The sequence below is a fragment of the Typopeltis vanoorti genome, chromosome 17 (genome assembly GCF_054136105.1).
Source record: "Typopeltis vanoorti isolate ZY-2024b chromosome 17, IOZ_Tvanoo_1.0, whole genome shotgun sequence".
NCBI classification, from domain to species: domain Eukaryota; kingdom Metazoa; phylum Arthropoda; class Arachnida; order Uropygi; family Thelyphonidae; genus Typopeltis; species Typopeltis vanoorti.
Genome location: NC_143565.1, coordinates 89,341,380 through 89,358,804, shown reverse-complemented (window position 1 = coordinate 89,358,804; position 17,425 = coordinate 89,341,380). Strand labels below are relative to the sequence as shown.

Sequence of the window (17,425 nt, the reverse complement as noted above, 5' to 3'; positions counted from 1 at the left end):
GTGTCGATTTATTACTATGGATGAGACTTGGAATGACCGTTACACACCAGAATCCAAACATCTGTCTAAACAGTGGACAGAAACCAGTTGTTTAGTGCCAAAGAAGACAAAGTCGGTTCCATCAGCAGGAAAGGTCGTGGCATTGATGTTTTGGGATGCCAAAGGCATTTTGTTTATTAATTATCTTGAAAAGGTTAAAATAATAACCGGAAAATATTATTCCGATCTTTTAACCAGACTAGAAGAAAAAATTTGTGAGAAAAGACCCAGTTTGCAGAAGAAAAAAATCATCTTTCATCAGGACAATGCACCTGCCCACAAAGGTGTTTTGGCAATTGGAAAATGAAGGGATCTGCACTATGAATTGTTGGAACATCCACCCTATTTCCCCAGATTTGGTCTCCCTCTTACCAAAACTAAAACTCAGTGTTTTTCTTCAAATCAAGAGGTGATTGCAGCTGTAGAGGGATATTTTGCAGATCTTACTGGAAACCACTACAGTGGACGGGATGGTGCTGGAGCATCGCTGGAATAAATGTATTAGTCTTAAGGGAGATTATGTTGAAAAATAAAAATAATTTTGAAATTATAATTTAGTTTTTTCATTGTTAGGCTGAGAACTTTTCAGACACCCTCATATATGCATTTTTTTTATCCAGTGAATTTGTCACCTTGTTGTAATATGTAAGCAGATTGCAAAAGCATGATCTCCTCCTAACAATGCCATGCTGACCATCATAAAGTATACTGCTATTATTAACCCATTTCTGAATCCTAGTCCTAATTAATAGTCCTAAACTATAATTTGTAGTATCAGTCTTATTTCCCCCCCCCCCCCTTCCTGTGAAGTAGAACAATTTTTCTCCCTAATCCTTCTTTGGGACTAGTCCTGTTTCAAAATTCATTAATTCTTGACATGATGTTGGGCCTCTTTCGATAAGTCTAAGGACTCCATGGAGCAGCCCGTAATAATAATAATAATAATAATAATAATTAAACAGGTCTCTCAAAGGTGTTCCTACTTCCCTAGAGCATTCCTGTAATTATATTTTGTCAAGCCTGCCTTGTTAACATCAAATTTACTTAATTCCTCATACACCTTTTGTTCCTTCACCATCAATCTTTCCTCCACCATACCCTCTACATTCTAACTTCTCATGATGTCACTTTTACTAGGATGAAATACACTAATAATTGTTCATTTTATACTTCAACTACACCCTCTGCATCAGTTACCAACCTGCCAGTGTCATCAACTAGCATGATTCTTGAATAGTTATTTTTCTTTTACTTGCCACATATCAAAAGAACTTGCTAGGATTTTTCTTCCCTTGATTAGCTAATTTCTTCTCATACTGCATTTTTGCTGTCATTACCAATAGAGTCACCTTCTGTTGAAGTCACCTTCCTTCTTTGTACTCTTCATGCAACTGATCATTACCAAAATGCATTTTCTGTTGCTTCCATAGTACCTTCTTCTAGATTTCACACTTAATCTCTTCATTCATCCATTATACTCCTATCTTATTTAGCCTTTTGACCTTTGGAACATTCAGATATTGTTCCTGTTATATAGCTCTTGAGCAATGCCCAATCAGCATCTGTATCCTTTCCACTAAACTTTTATTTCCACACTATAGCTCCCAGTAGTCTAATAAGCTTTTCTTGATCATCAGCCTTGTAGTTCCACATATATCCTGTCTTTTCAGAAGTCTTCATATGCCTGGCTGCAATGCAAGTGATCACTTCATGCACACTCTTACCAACCAAGGAAAGATCAGACACTCTACCCACAATCGCATCCTTTGGGCAGAGGACATGTCCTCTATCCAAAACCAGGCTGCAGAGCACAGGGATCTTCAACCTGGGAGACTGCTGGACCAGTGTTCTCTCCACACGTCAGATGTCGATGGCAGGGCAGCTGAAGAGAGTTTGTTCATGGACCAGAAAGAGTTTCTCAATTTTAGGCAAAGACTAGGTGGATTTTTGAGAGTCTGGTGCAGGGGCAGGTTGCTCATTACTTTATTAAATTCTTTAATCGAGGCTTGTCTTCTCCATATATTTGGTGGAGCAATGTTAGATAGGACAGACAGCTAGGGGAGAGGGATGCTACTCCTAATCTTTCTCACTAATTGTGTGCATGGTAGAGCTTACCTGAGTGTGATGATGTTAATCATCACACCACATCACATATGATGTTAATGTGCACACTTCTTCCCCAGACGGGGCACAGTATTCTGCTGCAGAGAATGCGAGGGCTAGTGCAGACAACCTTAGGATTTCTGCCCCACAACCCCAGGTTGTTCTAGCAAGCCTTGAAATGATATTATTTCTCATTTTAATTTTTCTGGACAGGATGTGCCTTTTATAGGTTAGGCTTCTGTCCAGGCTCACCCCATGGTATTTCGAGCGATGCTCATGTTCTACCATCTTGCTGCAGAAAGAGATGCTGAGGTGTTAATTTGCCTCTGCAGTATTTAGGTGGAATGCAGTGGACACGGTTTTTCTTGGATTTGGCTTCAGGTACACTGCTTGAAGTACTCTTCCAGGATGTTTAGGTCTGTGTTCAAGGTTGTTTCCAAGTTGGCAAAGAAGGTAAACCGGTGTAGGATAGCTAGGTCATCAGTGTACATGTATTTGCTTCAGCTGGTATGTGGTATGTCGGACATGTGGGGCTAACACAGAACCCTGTGGGAGACCACTGTGGAGGAATCTGGGCTTGCTCTTTTTTCCTTCAATATGGACCCAGATCTATCTTCTGGAGAGAATGGATTTGAAAAGCTGAACTTTTTTTGCATCTTATAATATTGCCTAGCTTTAGGAGGAGGCCCCCTGATCCAGACTGTGTCATAAGCTGATTTTAGGTCAATGAAAGTGATTCCTGATTTAAATTTCTTCTGGAAGTCTGCTTCATTCTGTGTTGTTAGGGCTAGGACCTGGTCACAGCAACTTCTTCCTGACCTGAAGCCAGCCTGTTCAATTGGGAGTGCCTCTTTCAATGAATGGTGAAATTCTTTTAAGGAGAATTCTTTCAAAGAGTTTAAAGATAGAGCAGAGCAAGGAGACAGGTTGTAGATTCTTGATATTATTTGGATCTTTCCCTGGTTTGGGTTCAGTAATTACTTTGGCTTCTCACCATAGTTTTGGTAGTTCTCTAGTTATAATTTTTGAGAACACGGCAGCCAGCCATGTTTGAGAAACTCAAGGAGGAGACATCCACCCCTATAGCCTTGCCATTCTTGGTGAGTTTTAAGGCTTCCAGTACCTCTTCCAGAGAGATACTGGGTGTATAAGTTCCAGAAGCTTGGGGACCATCTTCAGGTTTTTTCTGATGGTAGATTGCAACGTTATTTTCCTAGCAGAGTTAGTACATATCTTGGAGGTTTTCAGTAATTGATTAGCCATTTGATCAGGAGTCATCTCTGGTGGTTTGTATGTTGTTGGTTCTGCCCCACCTAATCTTCTCAGAAGTGACTGGATTTTCCAGCTAGTTTTGATGAAGTCAAGTTCATGGATGGTTGAGATCCATCTATCCTTTTTGTTTCAGACAAATAAACTCAGTCAACACAATAATTTCAGCCCTCTTATTTCTGATAATCCTGGCATTCATAACAAAATCATGTATCTACTGAATTTCAGATGTCTATCCATCATTATCCCTTTCTTCCTCCACTTGCCGAAACAAAGTCCCTCTAATATCGTAACCCTAATATCATAAATCTTATTCCGTCTTCTCTAGCCTAAATTCCCGTAGACGACATGAGAAGCTTAAGGATCTTTCTCAGCCATAGCCAAGTTAGCCAGTCTTGGGCAGAGACAGCAGGTTTTTTTCCCCCAGTGTAGGATATATTAAGTACTATATCCTATGACTGTAGCCTGTGAACACACACAGGCTACAGTCATAGGATATAGTACTTAATCCCTCATTAGGAGGGCTCAACCAGTCCTAAGGGTGGTTGAGGAACAGGAGGAACCCCACATGAATAACATAAAATAAAAATAGCAACACCCAACAAAATATCTCATCCTATCAACCTCCCCCTCACACCATACCGCTTCAAAACCACTCCCTCTTTTTTCCCCTTGTATCTCAACTTTGCATGGGCCTCTCCTTAACAAACAGCTCTCTCAAAGGATTTTCATTCTGATGAACAGGTTTGTATTCTGTCTCTAACCAGCCTCTTTAAAATCTTCACCCCTACATTTGATATACATACTGCCCTATAGTTTGACACTACTGACTTGGATTTTCTCTTATGCAGCAGCACTATTTTTTCTTCTTTCCATTCCTCTGGGATTGTTCCTGTTTCTAGATTTCGGCAAAACAACCAAGTCAAACTCACTGCCAGCTCTTTCACATATTCCCATAATATAAGCGGTGATATCCCATCTAATCCCACAGCCTTATTAGTATAATATTAACACTCCTCATAACTTTCTGAACACTTCCATTTTTGAACAGTTAGTTTTCTGTCTTCCTTCCTATGTTATTCAGGTTAGTCACTTGGTAAAGCCTCTGCTACTAATGGCTCACACAAAAAGTTAAGCAAGTTTGAGCGTGATTAGTAGTTGGAAGGGGTGAATCGTTCGATGCTGTTGGCACACTCTCCTTCGATGAAACATAATAATAATAATACTTGCTCTAATTCCCTCTACAAGAAACATACCAATGAAATACTCATTGAATATTTCTACTATATCAGCATATATGACTTGTATTCCATCTCCAGCAACTAAGTTAGTCTTCCTTATTCACCCTTACTTTTACTAACAGCATAACTGTAGAATTCTGTAGAGTTTGCTTTACTGCTTCTGCTAACCTGTTTTCATTTGCCAACTTCTCTTTTCTCACTACACTCACCACCTTCTTAGCCTGCACCTTGTGCTCCTCATGCTTTCTGGGGAGTACCATATTCTTTTATCTTTATATTCCATATTTTCCTCTTTCTCATAAGCTCTTGCATAATTCCATGATTCATCTATTTCATTCCTACTTTATTTTTCCTCCTAACCATGAAAATACAATCTGTCATTGCCATAAGTAACTGATTCTGAACCAAGTCTCAGTACTGTTGATTTATCTCCCCTTCAACTAATTAAACTGCTATGCATCATCAATCTGTTTCCTTAATTTATCATAGTTCCACTGTTCTGTAATTCCATATGTCCTCTTGTTTTGCGATACTTGTACCTGCCTAGCCATTCCGAACGTCAAAACATGATCACTCTCCTGATTTCGTGGCATTATAGTGGCATCTTCTATTATCACTATCAGGGCCAGATTTAGACTTGCTGAGGCCCTAAGCTATACAAAACCCAGAGCCCCCCCCCCTACTGTTTTAAATTACATCAGCTGGTCTTTGTGTTTTTTTATTTGAGGCACCCTGGCAGATTGCGAGGCTCTAAGCTGTAGCTTTTTTTTTAGCTTATACGTAAATCCGGCACTGATCACTATATAAAATTATATTATTATTAACTATCACTTGCATCACATATGGCTTCAACTACATGCTTCATAACATAGTTGTTCTTAAGAAGCTCAAGAACTTCAATTTCCTTTCTCACATATGTTATTTCTTGCTTTCAGTCAGTGCTTAAATAGTTAAAGTCACCCTTTATTATCACCATCCTATGCTTCCCGGTCTCATTTTCCTGAACATTTGAGAATCATCTCTCTCTCTCTCTCCAAGTCCAGTTAATACTAATTTATTATTATTTTATCCGGATTTACATGGAGTCAATTCCCTTTGTGATATTCTAATTTTTAATATGATTCTGCCATTGAATACATCTGTTCACTCACATAATTTTTCATAGAACTTTCATATCTGAAAAAATGATCTAGTCTTTGATTCAAAATTGATTTGAATGCTGTCTTGTACAAGCTACTTGAGTGTTTTGACTAATTTCTCTCTGATTCCATGTGCATTTATTCAGTTGACTTCTACTATTCGAGCTATGTTTTTTTTTTTGTTGATTTCCAAGTGGCTTAGGTAGGATTGGTTATAGACCTAAAAATGAACTGCTGTGTTTATTTGCAAATGCTAGAAGTATCAGAAATAAGGGAAATGGAATGATTTCAGTGATTGAGTATATTCACTTCAAAATTGGAATAAGTGAAACATGGTTGAATGAAGATGTCATCCTAACGGGAATAGAAATTGAAGGATACGGTGTTTTTTGAAAGGATAGAAAGAACAAGGGGGGGGGGGAGTACCGCTGATGACAGAAGGGAAATTACATCCACATAAGGTGGGCATGGAAGAGGGCAATAGTGGCAATGGTTATAAGGCAGTGTGGTGTGAAATGGAGAGTGACAGGAAGACATATTTAATTAGATGTTGCTAGAGGCCAGGGAATGTGGAGGGTAGTAATGAAGAAATGTATAAACACTTGGGTTAGCGAACAAAGGAAGGGTAATTATTATGGGTGATTTTAATTATGGCAGCATAGATTGGAATGAAGAGATAGCATTTGGCAATAATGAAGAAATAATGGCAATAATAGAGATTTGGCAATAATGAAGAAAGAACTCAAGAAATGAAGTTCTTGAGAGACATTATCTCAAACAGCATGTAAAGGAGGGCACCAAAGGATCAATTGTTTCAAATCTAATCCTTTCATTAGAGCATGTACTTGTGAATGAGGTTTCTCACTTTCCTCTAGCTGGTAAGAGTAACAATGAAGTGATCAACTGGGTTGTGGCTAGTCATATGCAGACTTCTATGAGCAAAGGATATATATGGAAGTACAGCGCTGGTGGTTATGACAAGCTTAGGAGACAGCTTGGAACTACAGCATGGAATGAAGAGTTGAATGTAAGGAAATAAATGCTGCTTGGGAACTGACAAAGAAATACATAACAGCATCAATGTGAATGTATTCCGAAGATCAAAAGGCTGAATAAGGTATGTGTAAAATGGATGAATGAGGAGCTTAAGAATGAAATTTGGACAAAGAAGGCACTCTGGAGGCAGTACAAGATGAATAGTGGTAATTATCAGTTATATGAAAAGCATAAAGAACAAGCCAGGAGAGCAACTCAGTTAACAAGGACAACAAAAGTGCAGTATGAGCAGAAATTGGCAAATCAGGCAAATAAAAACCCTAGGGAACTTTTTTAGATATGTAGCAAATAGTAGGAAGAATGATAACAGTAAAATAATGTTAATATATGAAAATGGTAGAATGGTAACTGCTGCAGAACACATTGTTGATGCATTCAATGATCAATTTATGAGGGTGTTTCATCTTCATCAGGATGAAATCATGAGAATCATAAGTGTAGATGACATAGGAGAGAATGGCTTAAATGTAAGTGAGCAGGAGTATTTGAGGAAATAAATAACCTTGATATCATTAAGGCAATGTGATTTGATGACATATCATCACGCATCTTAAGGGAATGTTCCAAGAAAATGGCAGTAGTGTTGGCATGCCTGTTTAATAACAGTCTAACTACAGCACAGGTTCCAAGGAAGTGGAAAGAAGGTAAAATTGTTCCATTGCATAAAGGTATGATAAGGATGTGACTACAAATTATAGGCCAATCTGTATATCTGGAGTTGTAGAGAGATTGGAAACAAATAGGATATAGAAATGGGTTGATAACAGTAGTATTCTCTATGGTTATCAGCATGGGTTTGTTAAAGGGAGTTCACGTTTTACTAACTTACTTATGTACTATAACAAGGTGACAAATGTCTTGGACAAGGAAGATGCATATACAGTGGTATACTTAGATTTTGCATAAACTTTTGATAGACTGCCACAAAACAATCTATTAAATAAATTGAAACAGATGGGATTGAAATTTGGTAAGCAACGATAGGATGCAAAGTATACACTTGGTGAGGAAACTCTAAAGGAGGTGGAGTACATGAGATATCTGGAAATGGTGATGGACAAGGACTTGAAATTCTGGAGCTACATTACACAAATTGTGAAGATGTCACATCAGATACTGACAATGATGCGGAGAATTTTGACAAACAGAAATAAAGGGGTTATGATGCCATTCTATAAGGCTTTAATCTCATGCCTCATATAGTTTATTGTGCATGGATTTGGTCATTGGGTTTTCATTGTGATGAGAAATGTTAAAAAGGGTCCAGAGAAGAGTCACAAAGGTCGTCAGTGGTTGAGAGTTTATTTTTCACTTGGTTAGACTATAATAAGTTTAGTTTAATCCTTTATCCAAGTGTGAGCAACAAAGTTTGCACCTGAAAGTATCTTCAGGACTGGAGTAAGGTAGTACAACACCAGGCAACTCATTGCAAAGGTGAAGAAAGTTCTCATCACTCCTATCTCAGTATCTCCCATAATGCAAAGCACATCTCCTTGCGGATATGTGTAATGCTATGCATTATAATGCAAAGCACATCTCCTTGCGGATATGTGTAATGCTATGCATTAAGGCAAGGGCCACTACCCATACTGGCTTCAATCTTTATTGAGGTCTTGTCAGTGGGAGCCAGGCCCAGTAGTGGAGACACCAAGGCAGAAGCAATGAGAGGTCATCACAACCTATAGCAGTTGCCAAAGGGTGTATAACCTAATTATTGAATTACTTCGGATTCAGAGAAAAATGCTGACAGTTTATTTTTCACTTGGTTAGACAATAAGTTTAGTTTAATCCTTTATCCAAGTGTGAGCAAACAAAGTTTGCGCCTGAAAGTATCTTCAGGACTGGGTTAAGGTAATACAACACAGGTAGTAAGATGTGCTTTGCATTATGGGAGATACTGAGATAGGAGTGATGAGAGCTTTCTCCACCTTTGCAACAAGTTGTCCGGTGTTGTACTACCTTACCCCAGTTCTGAAGATACTTTCAGGTGCAAACTTTGTTTGCTCACACTTGAATAAAGGATTAAACTAAACTTATTATTGTCGTCAGTGGTCTTTGGAATGTGGAGTATGAGGACAGATTGAGAGTATGTAAACTGCAAAGCCTCATGAGTAAGAGAAGTGGAGGGCCGGGGGGGTATGATTGAGATATATAAGCTAGTCAGTGGTTGTTATCAGGATTTTTGACATGGAAAAAATTTTTCATAGAATGGGACAGGGTGGTAGAACAAGAGGCCATTACTGGAAACTGTATAAGGAGGGTGTGAGCAGAGGATTGAGGGAAAAGTTCTTTGCATGGAGATTGGCTGGTGAGTGGAATGCATTTTCTGAGTGTGTTGTGAATCTAGACAAAGTGAATCAGTTTAAGGCACAAGTAGATGAGCATTGTGTGATAGTGTGTATCTCCCATGATGAATCTCTGAATCCATCAAGGTCAGATGTTAATAATAATAATAATAATAATGATATTCACAAAATTGCGCTAATTAGATAAACTATTTTGCTCATGTTATTGGTTTTCTATTGAGGATGCAGATGATGTTTTCCATGTTCCTTCCTATTTTGACAGTTTTAGTATTTATAATACTGATTTTCATGCAAAGTTTGCTACAACTTTTATTCAGTTTAGTGGTTTCCTCCCAGTTTTCTAGCCCTGACTTTCAAGTGATCTCCTTTTCCCATTCTCCACTCTCCAAGCAAAAAAATCCAGTTGCAATACCTGATAATCAAACTCTTACACAATTTCCTTAGGTCAGTCATTGTCCTGTTATGTAGTGAAAATTTTATTTTGCATCAATTCTATAAGAACCACTTCATCCAAATGTTTCTATCATATACATTCTTTTCCATCATTCAACCAATATTTGTAAGCAATAAACCTTCCGTCTACATTCAAGTAGACGGAAGGTTTATTCGTCTACTCGAATAAACCTTCCGTTTATTCAAGTAGACGGAATAAACCGTCTACTTGAATTCGTCATTCCACAGACATCTTGATAACTTGGTTTCTGGCCTCTGGATCCCCCCCCCCCACCCACACACACAACAAAATTTTCCACTCTCAAGGAGGAGCACTGAATGCTCTACTCTTAAAGGAAAATGAATGTTTAATTTTGTTAGTATATTTCAGAGTGTGTTTTGAACAAAATGTCTGTGTTGTGTTGCAAAATTCTATTACATTGATTTCTGGGTAGACTCAACATGTGATTAAATATACAAAATCACTTCTTTATAAAAAACAGTTTGGTTTTTTGGTATACAAGCATTATGCTTTCCAGCCCAACTTACACTACATACATTCTTTTGAAATGCGAGAAAAACAATAATGTAATAGGCACCATTTTATTGCTACACACTAAAGCTACTACATCTGGAAACATTTTATTACCTTTTTCTGTAACTGATACACAATGATGAATGCAGTCTAACTGGGAATCAAAATTGTTATCATTTCCCTGACACCCACCATATGTAAACTGTTTACAATGATTGTCAGAATGATCATAATACCATCTTAGAAATGATCCTCTGCAAGGTCCTACTCGTGGTGGTTGTTCACAAACATCTGCAAGAGAAGAGTAACATTAGGACATAGTTAAAAGTATAGCTTCCATATGCTGATCAATTAATTTCTAGACTGGGGCACAATTCATTATCATAGTTAATAAGTAGAAACAATTTTAATTTGTTTCTACTGGTTTACCAAGTGTGTTTATATCCTACTGTGGACATAATTATTTATAAAAACCTGCTTTTGATGTGCTTGCATAGCTCCATAAGTTAATAAGACTTGTCGTTTTTCTTTCTTTTTTTTTTAAAGTAAAATTCTAGAAAATAATCAAATAAGATATTTAATAATTAAGTTAAGAAAATGTATGACTAGAGGAGATAATTATTTTAGGGACATTATTATTTAACTGAAATGTTAATGATTCTCATTAAATTGTTGTCTGTAGTTGTCTGTAGCTGTTGCCATGGTATGATAGAAAAAACAAGATAAGTATGGCAATGATTGAGAATGAGAGAATGCACAGGTTGTGTGGGAGGAATGGTGTAGAGTGTGCAGATAGGCATAGTAAGTTCAATGGACAAAAAGAACTTCTTTTGTCTATTGAACTTGGAAGCAGGCATTCTAGAGTTGAGCAAATGGAAGAAGTAATAGCATAATGCTGAATGTAGCTACCAAGGTTATTGACTGTAGTGGGTTAATCAACACAACATGTGAGGGAATATTGCAGGATGAAGGGTATTGCAGTTTATATGTATACTAAGTATACTAAGCCAGAAGTATTCGGAATAAGGAAGAAGAGGTTTAACATTGGGTTAGTTCAGCTTGGCCAAATGACTTGCTTTGGGAGGATTACACAGTCAAAGCAATAGGATGCAATGGATATAGTATTTTCAGGGAGGAAAAAAAAAGAGGGAAGAGGATGAATGGAAGGGATTTGCTAATGATGGCAGAACTGTTCATTTCAGTATTGCAATTATCTTTTGAGTTGTATTTGCAATCTATGCTATGTGCCCCTGAACTTCAACTTCCTATCTACTAACACTCTAAGATCCCTAGCCTCATCAGTTTCTTCATAATCCCACCAATATAATACGACATTGGATATCTCATCATGCCAAAGTGAATGACTTTACTGACACTGAACTGACATCCATTTTCCCATGCCCAAAATGCACTCTCTGAGGATACAAATTGAATGAAATATAGAGATGTAAGCAGATGACATAATGATTAAAACAGTCAAAAAAGAGTCGGAGTACATCAAGAAGGCAGGAATACAGAAATTTCATTTGTATATGTATGCACTGGCAAATTAGCACAATAAGCACAAGACAAGTAATTATTATTGGGGACTTCAACTATGAGGACACAGACTGGAAAAAGGAATGAAAGGAAATGAAATTTCCTTTGATTAGAGATAATTACTTGAGACAACAGTAGTTAAGGGACCTGGAGATCTGAGAGTGCTGGAGCTGTTTATACTACTACATCCAGCTGAAAAAAAAAAAAAAAAATCATGTCCTCTTCACATGAGAGATTGCCAGACTTGTCAAGTTTTTTTTGTTAAGAAGGGATATATATATGGAACTGCAAAGCAGGTGATTATGACAAACTTAGAAGTGAAATTAGAATAGTGCCATGGAATAAAAATTTAGAGGAGAATGATGTTAAGGGTGCATGAGAGATGGTCAAGGGGTATTTGAAGAAAGCAGTACCAGATCATATACCCAGATTAAGGAGAATAAATCAGGTAGGTGTTAGATGGATAAGCAGCATCATTAAGCAGGAGAAGAGGCAAAAGAAAAAATTGTGGATAGTATATAAAGAGATAGGTGACCAACAAGCTCACAAGCAGTAGCAGAGGCAAGAAGAGTGACCTATATGTCAAGGAATCTCAAAAAGTTCTTTCTTTGTGTGGCAAGTAAACAGAAGATTGACTATGGAAGGCTGTCTTTGATGAGTGCTAATGTAGGGAGAGAACAGAAACAAACAAAAATAGTAAGATATTACTGAGTAACTATTCTTGCATCCAAATGGATATATTGCATTGCCTGATGGGAGAATATAGGTAGATGAATTGGAAGTGCTTATATTGCAGAACATGAATGAAAATGCATAATTTGGCGATTAGATGAGATATCAGCCCATGTATTTATGAAAATGTGCAAGGCAACTGGCAGCTTCTCTTATCAAACTTTTTAATGCCTAAGTTCTGGAAAGTGCACAGGGTATAGAAAGAGGACAAAACAAATCATCTGCATAAAGGAGACTCCAAGTTAAAGCAAACTATAGGCCAATCCATATCACAGGAGTAGTGGTGATTAAGATATTGGAGAAGTTGGAGAACACAAAATTACGACCAGGATGGACTGGAATATGATACTCTATAGTAGCTGTATGGTTTTGTGAAGGGTAGTTTTGCCTTAATAATTTGCTTACATTTTTATAATAAAGTGACAAATGAGTTGGATAAAGTAAATTGCTACACACTGCTCATGCTGGACTTTGCATAAGCCTTTCACAGGATATCACATGAAACTCTGTTGTATAAAATGGAGCAAATGAGGATGAATATGAAGTTGATGATTTCGGTAAGTGTAGAGGCAATGGACAGGTATCAAAAAGCAATAATACAGTAATTGATCAACTATTCAACCACAGTGGGAGAGCAGTTTGCCAGTCAAATAACTGAAGAATTGGATAACTGCAGGTTAAATGCATTGCACTAGAGGTCAGTTGTCCCACAAACCCATTTAGGAACAGCTAATTGAAAATTCATTCATTTGAATGTCAGGTTATTGAGAGACTTCTGCATATGGAGGAATTAAATCCAGTAGAAAGCAGTGACTAGAGCTTGGTACTTATCCACTACTGGACAATGATTATTTTGTATACCAGTGATACAGGGAATGATTTAAGGAGAAATATTCAGTTGTTTGTTGATGATGAAAAGCTAAGACAGCAACAGTCAATGAAGATGATCTAGAAATCCTGCAGGATGACTTAAACAGACTGGCATTAATGGAAAAGGATAAAATCTGTATGCAAGCTTCAGGTATTGAGACCACATTTTCAGGGAAATAACAAGTTGAATAATAAAAAAAAAAATAGGCAATTACAACCCTACACATTTGTACGTCATCAGACTTACATCGTCAGGGGTACTAGCAAAAAAAAGTTACACATCGAAAGACTAGAAACAATTAAGTACACATATTAAATGTTATCAGAACTTCCCAATTGATACATATAAATAAGTAAACAGAATAAAACAATTAAATTCATTACTGTATGCATGTAGGAACACTGCTAGTTGTTGCTGTCATGTTCTGTGGCATTGCACATGTTATCCTATGTCTGTGACTGTTGCTTTTTAATGTTATTTGATTTTGATTTTTAATGAAAGCAGACCAAACTTGGTGTAAGATTAAGCCTTGATTTTTGTTACATTGTATGGTACAAAGCTTCCTAGAAGTTATGATCAATATATGGCATTTTTGTTTGTTTTCTGGAAAACTACTTGTAGAAAGTTTTTTACCTTGGGTTTATTATGCGCTAGAGATACCATGAAATTTTATTCTTGGTTTTAATCCTTTTTCCAAGGAAGCAAAACAATGTTATGTGCATGAATATATTTCATGCACAAAACATTATTTTGCTTTCTTGGGAAAAAGATTAAAACCAAGTTATAAAATTTCTTGGTATCTTTAATGTACTTGATGGCCTGTTGTAGTTGTGTGAAATGCCATGCCTGATTTTTGCTAACTTCTTTTTTTTTATGTCTTTTATGTGCTCACACATGTGGATTTCCCCCAACCTTCCTGTCTGGCCTACATAGCAAATGCCACAAGAACAATAAATCTCATAAATGCTTGGTTTTTTTATGGGAAGATGGGGAGGTTTTAGTGGGTGTAAGAATCTGAAAATTTTATGCAAAGATAAAAAAAAGTCACTTTGAAGTACTCACAGAGCAATATAGCAACTCTGTCTGTAACATTCTTGATGTAAGGTAGTGTGATTGCATCTTGTTTAAGTAAAGCAGCTGCAGGAGATATATTAATTTTGTTGATCGTCTTGGGTCCATAACCATGAAAAGATGATCAACAAAATTCTTAATACACCTCCTGCAGCTTCTTTACTGCTTTCATTATAAATCTAACTTCCACAGATCTAGGATATGTAATTAATTGTTTCTAGTCTTTTGTTATATATATATATATATTTTTGCTAGTACCTGATAATGTAATTATCAAAACTTCTAGGGTTATAATTGCTTTTTTTTTTCTTTTTTTTTTTTTATTAAACTCATTATTTCCCTTAAAATGTGGTCTCAATACTGGAAGCTACCCACAGAATGGCTAATCCACAGAAACTTACGTTTTCAAGAATAATATCTGGCAGATTTACGTGCTTAAGGAAGGTCATGCACTATGGGATGAAGTGATCAAAACCTATGCATTACACAGGAAGAAAATAGTAAATGGGAACAATGAGATGGAATCTGTTGAATATCTGAGTGATAATTATCTTAAGCAGCATGTGATGAAAGCAACTGAAAGTTTTAGCTTGTTGGATTTGGTAATATCCTCACAAGATGTGGTTGTTAATCAAATATCCATATTGCTGCTAGATGGTAAGAGCAATCATCATTGTCAAGGAAAGGATATAAGTGGAATTATAAAGCAGGTGATTATGAGAAGCTCTATAATTCAACTATATAATGATCTGTGCAGAAAGAAAAGAATGCAACAGAGAAGAATTTGAGAACTGATTATGCAGCATCTGAAACAAACAATGTATAACTGCATACTAATAGTTAAATGAATACATCAAGTAGTCATGAAATGAAGGAATAGCGAAATTAGGCAAATGGTGTTGGAAAAGATGATGTTATGGAGCAGGTAATATAAGTCTGATTCGTCTTAAATTTATAACCTCTAGATCAGGGATTCTCAAGCCAGGTGGTTCGAAAACAGATTTGCTTACTGGTACATCTAATATCTTGAATTAAATATAGTGGTAGGCCACTGAAAGAGGTTGAGAACCCCTGCTCTAGATAGTTGGAAGTGATCAGACACATGAGAAATATCCAATACAGACTAGAAAGATGATGAGCAATCTCACCCAAAACAAAACAAAAAAAAAAAAAAAAAAAGTGCAGTATGGGGAGATTAGACAGTCAGGCCAAAGATAACTTAAGGGAATTCTTTGCTAAATGACAAGCAAAAGGAAGAATGATTATGCAGAAGGTGTACAAGCTGCAGAATAGGAATGGAAATGAATAATAAATTGATGGATTGGAAATTTGTTCTCTCTGAATGACACCAATAAGTTGCATGTGACAGAGTGATGTCTCAAAAAAAGAAGATTATCAATGCTGTGTCCCATAAATAGTTGATGGGCCACCAGCTTTAATTATTTGTTAATGATATTTAATATAGACTGAGTGTAATTTAATGTAGACATTTAATGAAGACTGGAAATATTCAGTTGTTTGTTGATGATGTAAAGTTGGAGGAAGTAGGGGAGACAAGAGATCTGGGGTATGGCCGTAATTTTGCCGTCGCCCCGAAAGAAGTGCCGGTGCTCGATGTAATGATCTTACTTAAAAAAGTAACCTCCTGGCCCCATGACGTCACGAAAAAACTTAAACCTTTCCGCTCCCGTCCCCCCTGAATATACGGTTTACCAAAAATCCACAAACCCAATTCCCCACTCAGACCTATAGTAGATGCCACCAATGCACCTTGTTACAGACTGTCTAAACAGTTGGCCAACTCTCTGTCCCCCCTCACCGGAAATTCAGCTTCCTATATAAAAAACTCGAACCACTTTAAAGCCCTCACAGAAAATTTAACCTTGAACAATACAGACATATTGGTAAGCTTTGATATCTCCTCTTTGTTTACCAATATTCCCTTAATTGACACTTTATCTCTCTTAGAAAACGTTTTCCCCTCTGACATCTTAGATCTCTTTTCCTTTGCCATCAACTCTGGGTATTTCTCTTGGAATAACAAAATCTACAAGCAGATAGAAGGAACCGCCATGGGTTCCCCACTCTCACCCCCCTTGCCAATTTCTATATGGAAGATTTCGAAAAACGAGCTATAGACTCAGCCCCACTCAAACCTTCTATCTGGCTAAGATATGTAGATGATGTGTTCTCCATTTGGCCTCATGGCCCAGACACGTTAGACTCCTTCCTCGGTCATCTCAATAGCCTACATCCAAGAATCCAGTTTACTATGGAAAAGGAAAAGAACAATTGTTTACCCTTCCTAGACACCTTAGTCACGCGCCTGCCCAATGATACACTTGCCTTCACTGTATACAGAAAACCCACACACACAGGCAGATACATTCACAAACTCTCCCACCACCACCCCTCACAACAATATGGCATCATTAAAACCCTTACCAAGAGAGCCCACAATCTTTGTTCCAGTGGAACCGCCCTCACTACTGAGCTTAACTACATACACAGAACTTTCCTCTCCAATGGCTACAGTGAACACGGTATCAAAAAAATAATCAATTCCTCCCCCATTCCCCATCCCTCTCGTCAACAAGAATTTAAAAATGCCATCACCATACCCTACATCCGAGGCACTTCGGAAAAAATAGCCAAGATACTAAAAAAGTATAACCTACACAGAGCATATAAGCCCTACCGCAAACTTGCTACCCTTATCCGTTCTACGAAAGATCAGCTCCCCCCTCTCTCTCTGCCTGGAGTTTACAAAGTACCCTGTTCCTGTAAGCTGGCGTACTTTGGACAGACAGACAGATCAGCATCCATAAGCCTGGAGGAACACAAGTTGTACATCGTTAAACACAACTATGGCCATTCAGGCTTGGCTGACCATGTTTTGGACACCACCCACAGAGTATCATGGAAGAAAACCACCATGCTCCACCACAGCAAATTCAAGAAAGAGAGACTTTTCTTAGAAGAAGCAGCAGCAGCTCTCAGAAACCAACCAAATCTTAACAAATACGGTTGCATTAAGCTTCCGAAGATTTGGGAAACACTCATCACCAGAGGTCCCACCTTACATTCCAGGC

The 17,425-nt window shown here is 37.5% G+C and overlaps 1 protein-coding gene across 5 annotated transcripts in view; it reads right to left on the bottom strand.

The window, feature by feature from the left end:
- Positions 1-17,425, bottom strand: part of LOC150097613 (papilin-like) — a 1,184,257-nt gene that overhangs the window by 396,614 nt on the left and 770,218 nt on the right. For all 5 annotated transcript variants that reach the window (XM_090407770.1, XM_090407771.1, XM_090407772.1 and 2 more), the window contains one exon: positions 10,235-10,411. In XM_090407770.1, coding sequence (XP_090263896.1) covers positions 10,235-10,411 — 177 coding nt within the window. The remainder of the gene's footprint in view (positions 1-10,234; positions 10,412-17,425) is intronic.